At 35.1% G+C, this 12,526-nt stretch overlaps 3 protein-coding genes across 4 annotated transcripts; 1 reads left to right on the top strand and 2 right to left on the bottom strand.

Moving 5' to 3' along the window:
- The first annotated feature begins 992 nt into the window (after positions 1-992).
- Positions 993-2,321, top strand: LOC118045240 (uncharacterized). Of its 2 annotated transcripts, XM_035053825.2 has the most exons (5): positions 993-1,151; positions 1,314-1,529; positions 1,618-1,732; positions 1,832-1,886; positions 2,005-2,321. In XM_035053825.2, exons 2-5 carry the CDS (start codon positions 1,344-1,346, stop codon positions 2,207-2,209), a joined length of 561 nt encoding a protein of 186 aa, XP_034909716.1. In that variant the 5' UTR covers positions 993-1,151; positions 1,314-1,343; the 3' UTR covers positions 2,210-2,321. The 2 variants fall into 2 exon arrangements, with proteins under 2 accessions (XP_034909716.1, XP_034909717.1); XM_035053826.2 differs by lacking the exon at positions 993-1,151 and having other exon boundaries at positions 1,196-1,529; positions 1,618-1,714.
- A 347-nt stretch (positions 2,322-2,668) lies between these two features.
- On the bottom strand, positions 2,669-5,329 carry LOC118045238 (histone-binding protein MSI1). The gene is made up of 6 exons (XM_035053823.2): positions 4,708-5,329; positions 4,296-4,622; positions 4,016-4,168; positions 3,517-3,641; positions 3,260-3,355; positions 2,669-3,094 (listed from the first exon to the last, which is right to left on the bottom strand). The coding sequence occupies exons 1-6, from the start codon at positions 5,050-5,052 to the stop codon at positions 2,866-2,868; spliced, it is 1,275 nt and encodes a 424-aa protein (XP_034909714.1). The 5' UTR covers positions 5,053-5,329; the 3' UTR covers positions 2,669-2,865.
- A 600-nt stretch (positions 5,330-5,929) lies between these two features.
- Positions 5,930-10,242, bottom strand: LOC118045239 (ribose-phosphate pyrophosphokinase 1). Its single transcript, XM_035053824.2, has 9 exons — positions 9,968-10,242; positions 9,634-9,819; positions 9,301-9,549; positions 9,072-9,215; positions 8,699-8,866; positions 8,314-8,383; positions 7,394-7,475; positions 6,706-6,865; positions 5,930-6,244 (listed from the first exon to the last, which is right to left on the bottom strand). The coding sequence occupies exons 1-9, from the start codon at positions 10,073-10,075 to the stop codon at positions 6,206-6,208; spliced, it is 1,206 nt and encodes a 401-aa protein (XP_034909715.1). The 5' UTR covers positions 10,076-10,242; the 3' UTR covers positions 5,930-6,205.
- Between the last annotated feature and the right edge of the window lie 2,284 nt (positions 10,243-12,526).

Below are 12,526 nucleotides of genomic sequence, written 5' to 3'. Positions count from 1 at the left end.
CCAACATTGTCTTTTGAAAGAGTTTGTTCTGTGAGAGGAAAAAACTTCTTTAAAAATTGTTGTTGCATTTTATCCCAAGCACAAATGGATCTTGATCTTAAATTTTATAGCCATGTTTTTGCTTGATCTTTTAAAGAAAAAGTAAAAAGCTTTAATTTGATGGTGTTCATGCTATAATTTGAGTCATTATAAGTGTTACAAACTTCTTCAAATTCTCTCAAATGCAAGTATGGATTTTCTATATCTAAGTCATGAAAAAAAGGTAAAAGTTGAATAATGCTTGGCTTAAAATTAAAATGAGATGCATTAGAAGGAAAAAAATATACATGATTGCGCAATTGTTCTTTTTGGATTCATGTAGTCTTTAAGTGTTCTAACCCGATTATTCTCATTATAAAGCGATTGATTATCCTCTTCAACCATGTTTGCTAAAGAAGATGAGGATACCCTACAAATTCTATCATTTAATGTACGTGACCAAACTCTTATGCACGTGTAAGAAGAGAATAAAAAAAAGAAAAGAAAAAGAAAACAAGACAAAACACAAGAAACAAAAGTTAAATAAAAGAAAAGTGAAAGGAGAAAAATATAACATTTATAATTTGTACAAAAATTTACCTCCTCAGCAACGTCACTAAAAAACTTGACACGACCAAAAAAAAAGTACATGAATTTTTTTTTGTTTTACTTCCATGCACAAATAAAAAAATTAAAAATTTAATTAAATCAAGAAAATAACAAAAAAAAAACAGATTAAAATTTTAAAAAAATTTACCAGTTTAGTTCGGTTTTAAAAGCTTTAAACTAAAAAAACCGTATAAAACGAACCCAAATTCGAAAAAAAATCAAGCAAAACTAGTTTTTATACTAAAAAAATGAACCGAAACCTGTTGGTTTGAATAAGTTTTAGTTTTTTTTAAAAAAATTCAATTTAGTTATGTTTTTATAAAAATCAAACCAAACAAAAGATATAATGGTTCCTTCCCTGCTTACTCTGTCCTGAAACTCCCTCGGCATGATTGTGTCCATCAATCTCTTCTGTAGCCCGTTTACTTCTCGTTTTGGCTTTCGTCAAGTGGAATCAGTTCTGAAGATACTGGGTTTTCTTAAGGGATGGGGGAGGGATTTTGTAAGTTATAAGGGTTTGAGAGGTAATTTTGTATTTAGGGCTTTCTTTTCCTTTCTATACCATTTGTTATATATATAGATCCCAAAAAGAAAAGGATTTTTTTTCAAGGAAGGTAAATTAATACAGAATCAATTATGATAAATTAAAAAAATTATCAATATGTCTGTCTGTCGATGTGCCACAGTGGCAGTTGGTGTAAGTAGATGAAACAATAATGGCAGTGAGCACGGCGGCGGCGACTCTGCTGACGGCTGTCTGTTTGGATCAACTAGAATTGGACAGCGCAAAGAATAGTAAGAAGGCAGCGGTTGTTGCAGGAAAAGAAGAAAGTTTTGGTACAGGTAGAAGAAACCCACTCTACCTTTCCCTCACAAAGCCATCTTGGATTGTCAGAACAGAGGTATGTAACTATCAATTTCATTTCCGTTCTTCCCCTTTTCTTCCCATTATAACTCCCTACACTGCTAATACTTGTATACTTTGGACAGTCAAATGTACGGAAAGAAATAAGGAAGAGGCCAGACCCACCTTGTGAGGTCTGCCATGGAACTGGTAGGGTTGATTGCCCCCATTGTTCTGGACAAGGTGTCAACCAACCTCCCAGTATCTCTCTTTCTTTTTATTCTGATATAATAATGATGTTTACTGCGATTTACTTGCATTTTATTTAAAATTGGTTGTAACTCTATGTAAATTCTGTAGGCAGGACTAACTGCGTGCATTTAGCAATGCTTCCTGAAGGTGAATGGCCTAAATGGTGAGCTATCAGCAGATTGATTTCTTAAGTGGGTTGATGGAATCAGTACTGCTACTGCTGTTAATATATCAAAGTTAACAACTCCATTGTAAAAGCAATTACACTTGTTTTGTTGCAGGTGCAGGACTTGTGGTGGTAGTGGCCTCAGCCACTGCTCCCGTTGCCTTGGGACTGGAGAGTATAGGTACATCATGGGCTTCCACTTCATGATGGCTTCTGATGACACCAAAAACCACCCGCAGCAGCATCAGACACCCGCTCAGAGAACAGCTTCCGGGGGGCCTCCCAACGGAGAAGATTTGGTTTCAAACCATGACATCTGAAGATTCAGCAGATAATTTTGGCCAAGCAGCTTCCAAATTTGCATTCTGTGTTCAGGTTGTGTAAATTTTAGATATGAAGAAAGCTGCTGTCACTGTATCATTTTGTTTCAAATTGCATTGCCTGAAGCATGTTTGGCATTAAAAAAAAGGTAAACAAAAAAATCATTAAAAATTATTTTAATTCATTTAAAAAAAAAAAAAAAACACCACACGCAGTAGCTTTTTCTAGCATAGCATCGGACGTCCATGAATATATACTAATCCTTGGGACACATTGTGTGCTAGGCTTAAGAAGAATCAAACTTTTTAGCCATCTGGAATAAACTAATGAGAATAGCTAACCCGCTGAAACTTCTGTTGTATGATTTTCTCCAGCTGTAGCTTCATCTTTTAAACCAGATTATGACCTTGTGCAACGCCGCAGCAAAGCATCATCCAAACAACGCACAGGCAACCACATTTGCAAAATAAATAAAATAAAAAAGCTATTGATAGGTTATTACACATCAGTTCGGGACAAGGATCGAAAAAGAGCCTCCATACACGGGAGATCTATTTGGAGGCTACCCAAAAAAAGAGGCGACTTAAAAACCAAAAAGATCCTACAAGCACCCGTTGTGTGATTGATAATATACTATTAAAGCCTGGTAAATACACTAGGAATCTTTTGTCGATTCGTCTGCTGGTATATCATCTTCATCATGGTAGATATTCTCTGCCATCTGCCATATTTGAAGGATGTTATCTTCAGCTACACTAGCAACAACCCAATCTTCACATGGGTTCCATGAAAAATCTGATATTTTACTGGTGTGACCACCATGAATGAAAAGCAATTCTGGTGGGCCATCTTCAGCATCCTCTGGTGTCTGCTCATCATCAATCCTGCAAAGGAGTAGCCCCACATTAAACAAAGCAAATGTAGCTCAAAACAATCCTCATGTGGTGTTGGCTTATCTAAATAAAAGCTCAAAGCAATCCTCAAATCCAGCAACCAGTAAACCTAAGTAATATCAATTAACAGCTCACTGGGTTTTTTCAAAGACAAACCTGCTAAGATCCCAGACCATGAGCCTTCTACCGAGGCAACAAGAAGCTAAAATAGTCTCATTCTTTGGATTCCACCCGACTTGGAAAACCTCCTCCCTGTGTACATCACGGAAAAATAAAGTACATAAAATATTAAATAGCATGTTTTTAGGTGATCTGTGCATGCATCCATGCTGCATGTGAGTGCCACTCGTAAACAATACACACCACAGATATATGCCTGGAAGAATAATACAGAATTCCCCAGATATGCTTACTTGTGACAGTTAAATGTATGAAGTGCAGTATTGATCTTCCGTATGTCAAATAACTTGACAGTCTTATCAGTAGACCCCGTTGCCACAACCCATTCATTAAAAGGATTAAAAGCCAAGCAGTTAACCTAAGACAAGAAAATAAAAAGAAATCACATCAAATAAAATAAAAAAGAGATATAAGCCTCATTGGCAAACAGCATGGCTTTTAGAATAAGAATAAAAAAACTCATCCACTTTCAAAGCAACAAAAACTCGCATGTGTATGAGGAATCCTTTTGACAAATACGAGTTCACCAACAATATGTCATGCATAACCTTCTGATTGCAAGGCACAAGTTTTTGAGCAATTAATAGCACAATTACACATCATTTCACATGGAACATGTCAAGTCACAGGTTTCAGATAGTAGTTGCATATGAAGGTAAAAAAACCATGTCTTGGCCACAGAACAATTAGTTTATTAATACACGAAGGAATCACAAAAATGCTATGGCATACCTCACTCTGGTGAGCAACTACGGAATGGACAGGCTTAGTAACAGATGGAGTTCGGAGATCCCATATAAGCAGGTATTGATCATCCCCAACAGAACCAAACAAATGTTCATGTCTCAGATGCCACGCTACATCTTCTACAACACCTTCATGAACCTATAAGACAGTACTTTAAATCATCACACGCATTGGCGTATCTTAAAAAAACACAAATTTATTCTTTATGTCTCAATAACTACTCAAAAAGAAACATCATAGTGAACATACGGGCATGAAAACCAACCTTAAAGATTTGCATTGCATCAAGAGACTTATTCTTAGGAGTGGTGTTAATGTCCCACAAGCAAATTTGAGCATCATCAGAACCACTAAGCAAATACCCTTCTTTAAACTTACTCCAAGACAAACCATAGCCTTCAGTGCTGTGACCCCTCAATCTCAAATCAGGAGTGCAAGCACCATCAAGAGGCGGCTTAGATGGGTGCTTGCTGTAGTCAAAGACATAAACTTCAGCACTAACAGTCTTGGTAGCTATCATGAACGGGTTTTGCGGCATATACCGCGCCCTATTCACCTCCCCATCATGATTTATTTGCTGAATTATTTGCACCTACAAAATTAAAATCGATCACATCAAATCTGAGAAACAAAATGAAACCAAAATCTTGAAAAGCCACAAAAAACAAAAGCAAAACCTTGCCATTGGCGGCGCCAAATCCGCCAAAATCGGAGCGATCGTCATCGTAGTGACGGGCATCGTTTTCGGCGTCGTCAAGAGGAAGCTGGACCTGGGCAAGCATGAGATAGTTAGGCTCATTCTCGGAGGTGTGAGTGCCAAGAATCATCTTTTGAACGGAGTAGTCCTTGCCAGGAGGCTCCTCGCGATCGGGAAGCCATTCGACTGTTAGAGAAGGCCATTCGAGGGCATGAGTGATGACAAGGTCGTAGAGGAAAGGTGTGTTCTTTTTCCATATCTTGTACTCTTCGTTTATCAATCGTTCTTCTATCTCTCCCCTCATTTCGTCTTCGTCTTTCCCCATCACCCTCTCCTCTTTATTTCTTCAACTTGGATATGATTTGCTACTCTTCTTTTGCTTTCTAGGGTTTCTTTTTGTATTTTAATTTGGGGATTTTTTTGTTTTTTAGAAAGAGGGTATAGTTAATTCCCGCCAAGAAAAAAAAAGGGATAGACAGATTAAATCAGATTTGCAAAAAGAAATCAAACCCTAGCACCAGCCAGCCCCAGGAGGTTTCCCGTATCAGTGACAGTGAGGGAGTGAGTGACTGAGCCAGTTGCGGTTAGGCACTGTGGTAGAGTATTTTTATCAAAATAATTAATAATATATTTTTTTATTTTTTTAATTATTTTTTTAAAATAATTAAATTATTTTTTTAAGAAAATAAACCCTAGGCACTGTGAGCCTGTCATTTTGACTGCGGTAAGGATAAGTTTACAATTTTTAACTTGTCCTAAAATGATATTTTTGACTTTTTGACCGTCTTGAGTTAGGGAAAAAAGGAAAGAAAGAAAAGGAATGCTCAGCTGCTTCCATCATGCAAGAAAGGAGGGGGTTTGCTTTCAGTAAATAGACTCTTCATCAAGCAGCCATGCATTCCGACATCGGAACCGTTTGTCATCGAGCGCAGATTGTAATTCACAGGCCGTTACTTCACTGAAGCACCGAATCGGCGAGCATTGCCAGGTGCAGAAAACACTAACTAACCCAACCGACACTTGATTTCATCCTGGCGAGTCATTCTCAATTCTCACGAGTATTATTTTTCCTCGAGCAGGAAACCACCAATCCATGTTAAATATAGATAGCAATGGTGGAGTTGGAGCTTCCATTGATACGAAATCAACCCGACATTGATACGAAATCAACCCGACATTGATATACCTTTATGCATACATCATTTATAAAGCAGAAAACTCTTCCAAAAGTTTCTCATCAAAACATTCAGGAGTCAAAACATTCAGGAGTATAAGAAACATTGAAAAAACCTAAACAAGGAATCTAATTCAAGCTACCAAAAATCTGCCAATCAACCCCATCTCCTCCATACAAAACTAAAGATATGACTTCTCTAAACATAAAGTTGTTTTGAGTTTTCTACAATCCAGTAACACTTCCCGTGGACGAATCTAAATTTGGCAGTAGTTCAAGCTGGGAGACACACCATGTAAATTGATCAATCAATGCCCAAGCTGGAATAGGGTTCAATGCCACCCTGACAATGAGAAAAAAAAACCGAGAATGAATCTAATCTATTGGTACCATTGAGTTATAAATCTATGATCTGAACTCCCCAATCTACAATGACTTGGATAGAACCCTAAAGGAAGAACGACACATGGCAAAATGTGGAGCAATGGCAATAGTTGAGAATCTATCAAAAGAATGGTAAGGATTTTCATTTTAGTTTTTAAATTTAAAAGGAATGGCTTTTTTTCTTAAATCCTTGGTTTTTTTTTTTTATTTCAAACTTCTTAACTACAATTTGGGCTGCACTATGTAAGCACCATTCATTCTTCCAGATGCATGCATCGCCAAGAAAAGAATAAAACAAAATCTGCAACACATTGACACCTCATGCAGGAAGAAAAAATGAATGAATTTCATTGGGGTGGAGTGTTAATTTCACTTGTAATTGATCATATAGATCCAATTTTACTGAAAGATGCTACTCACAGAGCAGTCATCATGAACACGCCATATGGTCTCGCCCAAGAGGTTTGCTACTGACAAGACTGTGAGCTGGGGAAAATAGTTCTGCTCTGACACTGGAATCGTGTTTGTTATGATAACCTCTTGAAAAAGACCACTCGATAACCTCTCAATCGCAGGAGGGCTGCAAACAGAAAAAGGTAGTGAAAATCTGAGCAACAACAATCAGATGCATGGTTAACATGCACAGTTGCAGGTTTGCTGAACATTCAATCATATGCTCTAATAATTGATAAGAGGAAAGTATCTATGATCTACAGAAATCAATTTGACCTATAGAAGTTCTATCTATTGGTTGATAAATACATGGCTGCTGTCAAATCTGGTATATAACTTTGACTTCATTTGTAGTGATCAGAGACCACATGGAGATAGCATGCTAGTGTTACCTGCATATTATCTACATCCAATGCATCATTAGAAATCCAAGCTATCAATGCTTTTCTAATTTCTTAATCCAACACCAATGCTGTCCAAAATGTGCACCAACTCTGAGGAGAAAATAATTTTCCTAGGAATAATGCTAGAAATTTAGCTTAATTCTTTTTTACAAAAAAATTTACTAACTGATGTGTCAATCTATTAAAGATATTAGATAATCTTATACTAGCACGCATTACGTAGATTAGTGAACTGGATAATATCCAGATACCTGAAAACAGCATGTGTAGTGCATGCATAGACCTCCCTTGCCCCCTCTTGATGTAATAGAGCTGCACCTTTGGTAATAGTTCCTGCAACAAATAGTGCATAGGAAACATTTAACAATGAATAAACAAGAATTTGAAATGTTAGGCAACTAACATCGGGTAAGATCACCAGGAAAACAAAGAGGCAAGAACAATGGCTATCAGCATCTGATCAAATCAAAGACTAGACTGGTTCAACTGTGAATCAGACTCTTTGCTTATTTGTCGGGACCATGTGAGAAATTGAAGAGGGAAAAAGGTGAAACACCGTAAATTTTCATAACATTTACACATAAATTACACATTGGCTATTGAACGACCAAATGCACTTTACATTTACTGTTATAATTATTACCCTCTAGTAACACTTTTGAAATTTATATTTACTTCTGCAACTTGGAGCCTGATTTTGGCACACTATACAGACAAAACTGACTTCAGTAAGTTTGACCCTGTTTTTGACACACTATAGCAGACAAAACTGAATTATGGAACAAATACTTAACCAGATAAGATAACAAAATCCACCGTTTCAAAATACTAGGCACAAAGATACTGTTTTAAGACTAATTTTTAAAGATTTCCTGGATAAGTTAATTTAAATGTTAGATTTATCACCAACAGATCAAAGGTACAATTAGTTTACCTACAGCTGGACCAGTGAAAACCATGACCTCAGCCTTCTGTGAGTCATCTTCATGTGTGGTACTGATAACTTTGACTACAGTATCCTAGTGATGCCGGAAGAAAAGGCAAACTACTATTGTTTATTTTTTTTTCCTCTTCCCAAACTACGTCACCTAGGATATAAAGGCATAGCTTCTGCAGCATGAATTTTCCAATACAAGATAAGGACAGCAAATAAGATTTGAGCAAAACTCACCAGCTGTGTCGATCATGTCATCTACCATAACTGCAACTTTCCCCTTCACATCACCAATCAAATTCATCACCTGAAAGATGACATTCAGCAGACAATCTAGTGAATTCAATGCATATGAAGAAATCAGGTTGCATCCGTTTAAACCCCATAAAAAAGGAGGAAATAAAAAGAAGGGAACATGATATGGATATTTCAATTCTCAACGCATGAAACAAAGGGAAAAGCAGATGGTGGTAGGAATTAGGGGAGCACTCGATCTTCAACTTCAAAGAGCGTGGCTGAACCTAAAAGCATATAAACAGTGCTTCTATCTTTATCTCAATTCTCAATACAACCAGACCATCTTGAAGCATAAGAAAAGAGCAGCATATTTGGCATATTTTACCTCTGCAACATTGTGTCCATGACGTCTTTTATCAACAATAGCTAGAGGTGCGTCTGATAATTTCTTGGCAAAAGCACGAGCTCTTGCTACACCTCCAACGTCAGGGGAGACCACCACCAAGTCATCAGAACATATAGTCTTGCTAGCAAGGTAATCGAGTATCACAGGCTGGTGATGCACAAAAGAAAAAACAAATAATTACCATTGAACAGACAATTACAGCAATTAAGGTTTTCATGGCTTTCTCACTGGTCCATACCAACAGCATAACAAGAATTGTTAAAATAATTTCAAAACTCTATATCATACTCCAATAGCTATATCTTGGAATAATGCAATGAAATAGCAGTCGAAGGTAGAGTGGGTTCTTTACCTGACCATACACATGATCCACAGGAATGTCAAAATACCCCATGGACTGCCCGGAATGAAGATCACAGGCAAGAACACGATTTGCACCTGCTTCAGTAATCAAATTTGCAACAAGCTTGGCAGCAATGGATTCTCGCCCTTGAGTCTGAAAAGCCAGAAAGTTGAAACAATGAATAAAAAATTAACTAAAAAACAAGAGTATCTATCGATTCAGCTCCCGGAAGCATTACCTTTCTATCGGCCCTGGCGTAGCCGAAATAAGGAATAACAGCAGTAATATTCTTAGCAGACGCCCTGCGACAAGCATCAATCATAATCAGCAGCTCCATGAGGTTCTCATTGGCAGGAGGACAGGTGGGTTGGACAAGAAAAACATCACAGCCTCTGACACTTTCTTGCAATTGGACATAAATCTCCCCGTCCGCAAAACGCTTAATTTTAATCTTGCCAAGCTCCAGGCCCATGTAGCAAGCAATTTCCTATAAGAAAAATTATTGGATAAAGATTAACAGTAATAATCATTCCAAGAAGTAAAAGAAAAAAAAACAAGAAGAAGTAAGAACCTGAGAGAGAGCAGGATTAGCAGTGCCAGAGAAAATGCGAAGCCTGGTGTCATGTTTGTTGAAAGGAGGAAGAGCGTTATCTAAATGGGAAGTGGCAGTGGAGGATAAATGATGAGCCGAGGTGTTGAGGAGCGGGATGTAAGGCTTGCCGTTGTCAAACTTGATGGGCTCCACCAGATTACACCTCTGATAAAGAAAATCAGCGCATCAAAAGAGTATTATTCCAAAAGAAAAGAAAGCAATTATTCCAATAATTCTTTAAGGGATTAATAGTATGGTAGATCAATCAAGAACTAAGAAGGGGGGAAAGAAAGAAAGAGGAAGAGGAACTTACAACGGCGTGACGGAGAGGGAAGTGAAAGCGGAGGAAGGGGGAGCGGGGGTTGTTGGAGGAGAAAGAAGAAGGAAATGGTGAAGTAGGACACTGAAGCAGTGATGCCATGACTTGCGGAAGCCTTCCTTTTTTTCCTTTCTCTTTCTTTCCAGGTGCATATGCGTGTAGAGAGAGAGAGGAAGAGGTTTTATAGTTTCATTAGGTTCTCAGCGTTCATTCTGTTGGCTCTCCGCCACCGGTGACTAAATTTTGTTGATCCTCCTCTTTTCTTTTCTTTTTTCTTTTTTCATTTCCTTTTCCAGTTCTTTTAAAATTAAAATTTCATTATTGTATTATAAAAATCACTAAAAAGCATGACCTTTTCAACGTAGAATAACAATGTTTAGACAATTAATTACTTTTAAAAATATTTTTTTATTTAAAAAAACATTGAAATAATATATTTTTATTTTTTAAAATTAATTTTCATATCAACATATTAAAAAATATAAAAACAAAACAAAAAAAAACTAATTTTAAACAAAAAAAATAAAAAAATCATTTTTTTTAAAAATGCTTTTAAAACACAAAAACAAATAGGCTCAAATGAATATTGTTTTTTTTTGTTCAATTTGGTCATCAAGCTTTTATTTTAGACAATTTGATTGAATGCTAATTACTTTTGATTTCTTAAGCAATAGTTAAATTAATAGAAGAGGGATTGAGATTTAAAAGGCACCAAATATAGGTGCATGTCCAGAGTTTTTGCAAAAAAAATACATTTCGGTTCACCATCTTTAAAAACAATATAATTTATACAATTTAGGTTCCTTTAATTTTAAAAAATCAATTTTAATACAAAAATTAATTTTTATTATTTTTATCTCTCAGTTGGTGAGAGGAAAGAGAGAGATTGTTAGATTCTAGTAATAAGAGAGAAAGTCATCGTCCACGCTTTTTTTTACAACCAAAATGGTTTCATGGGTTTTATACGATGAGTGGGGCTTGATAATGATCATTTAGAGCATAATATCGCCTAAAAAAATAGATTTAAGTAGAGAAAGTCGAATATAACCTCGTTTGATTTTGGATTTTTGAACTCTTTTTAGGTGTTTTGAGTTTATGGATTGGTTCATAGGTATTTTAAGGATATTTAATCAAGTGTTTTTGGGTTGAAATAGCTTAAAATTTTGTTTTTTTTTTATATATATAAAAACAATAATGCCTTTATTTTTTGGCCATCACAATTGTGATTGGAATCTAAGCTCACGGACGGCACACCATCCGACAGGTCTAGGCTCTTCCTTATATGGCCCGAGTGTGCTGGGTCATAAAACTACACACCAAAGGGCTCTTTTTTGAGCTTGTGTTAATATTTTAATTTTTTATACAGGTTAAAAAATAAATAAAAAGATTACTGATCATGGTTGATTCCATGACCTACATCTCAAGTTTAATGGGTTAAGCAATAACATCTCGGCTATTTTTTTTATTGATACTTTTTTTTAATATTTCTCTTTTTAAAATATTTTTTTTTTTTTTTCAATTAATATACAACCTCTATGATTTTTTTTTGTAGGTTTTTTAGCATTTTTTAAATAGGAGTGTTTTTTTTAAAAAAATATTTTATATGTATTTAATTTTTGAAGAATAATTTCAATTCATCTATATTTCTTTTTTAATCTTTTAAATAGATGAAATTTATTTTTAAAAATAAAATATATTTAGTTTTTGATAATATTTTTATTTAGTTTAGCCTTTCATAATATTTTTTTATTCAATCAATTTCATGTGTAAGTTTATTTCTATTATTGTTTAATTAAATAAGAAATTAAATTTAATAAGCAAATTCAGTAAACATGACTAGGTAAATTTCATATGTTGCAAGATCATATATATATATATATATATATATATATATATATATATATATATATATAAAATTAGGGATTTTTTTATGTAAAAAAAGGCATTGAAAAGCTTACATGTCTACTTTTTTGTTGAAAAAATATTGAACCCGCGACGAAGCACAAATAAAATCACAAGTAATGCATCTAAGAGAGTTAGGGGGGCAAGCGCATCCTTCACTGTGAAAGAGATATGTTTTTTCAATTTACTTTCAATGAGGTTATTATAATCTTAAATAAACTCCAAATATTGGTCTTATACTTGATTTTACGAGTGATTGTTTTTTTTATTGTTTAATTATGTGAGAAATATTTTTTTTTAAAAAAAATTATTAAACCCAGTAGAGTTCATTATTGAGATCTTGAAGTTGACAAGTTAACTTTCAAGGCCCGAGGCGATCTAATATGTTAATATCCCAATATTAAAAAAAAACACCATATTGAATTCTTTTTTTCTAATCCAAATCATGCTTTTTACCGGTCATTTGAACAATCTTTGGACCTGTCAGGTCAATAAGGTTACGTTAGAATAGCTTCCATATGGTTTAATTTTAAATTCAAGTTAGGCAAGAAGTCAGGTCGAAATATTTCAATGTTCACCTGTTGGGTTAGGTTTAATAATAATATTAAATAATTCTTATGATCTAAATACTTTTTTTACATTTTAAAAAAT

This window comes from Populus alba, chromosome 14, assembly GCF_005239225.2.
Source record: "Populus alba chromosome 14, ASM523922v2, whole genome shotgun sequence".
In the NCBI taxonomy this organism is placed as follows: Eukaryota; Viridiplantae; Streptophyta; class Magnoliopsida; order Malpighiales; family Salicaceae; genus Populus; species Populus alba.
The sequence above is the reverse complement of the archived record's forward strand: the minus strand, read 5'-3'. Positions and strand labels throughout refer to the sequence as shown.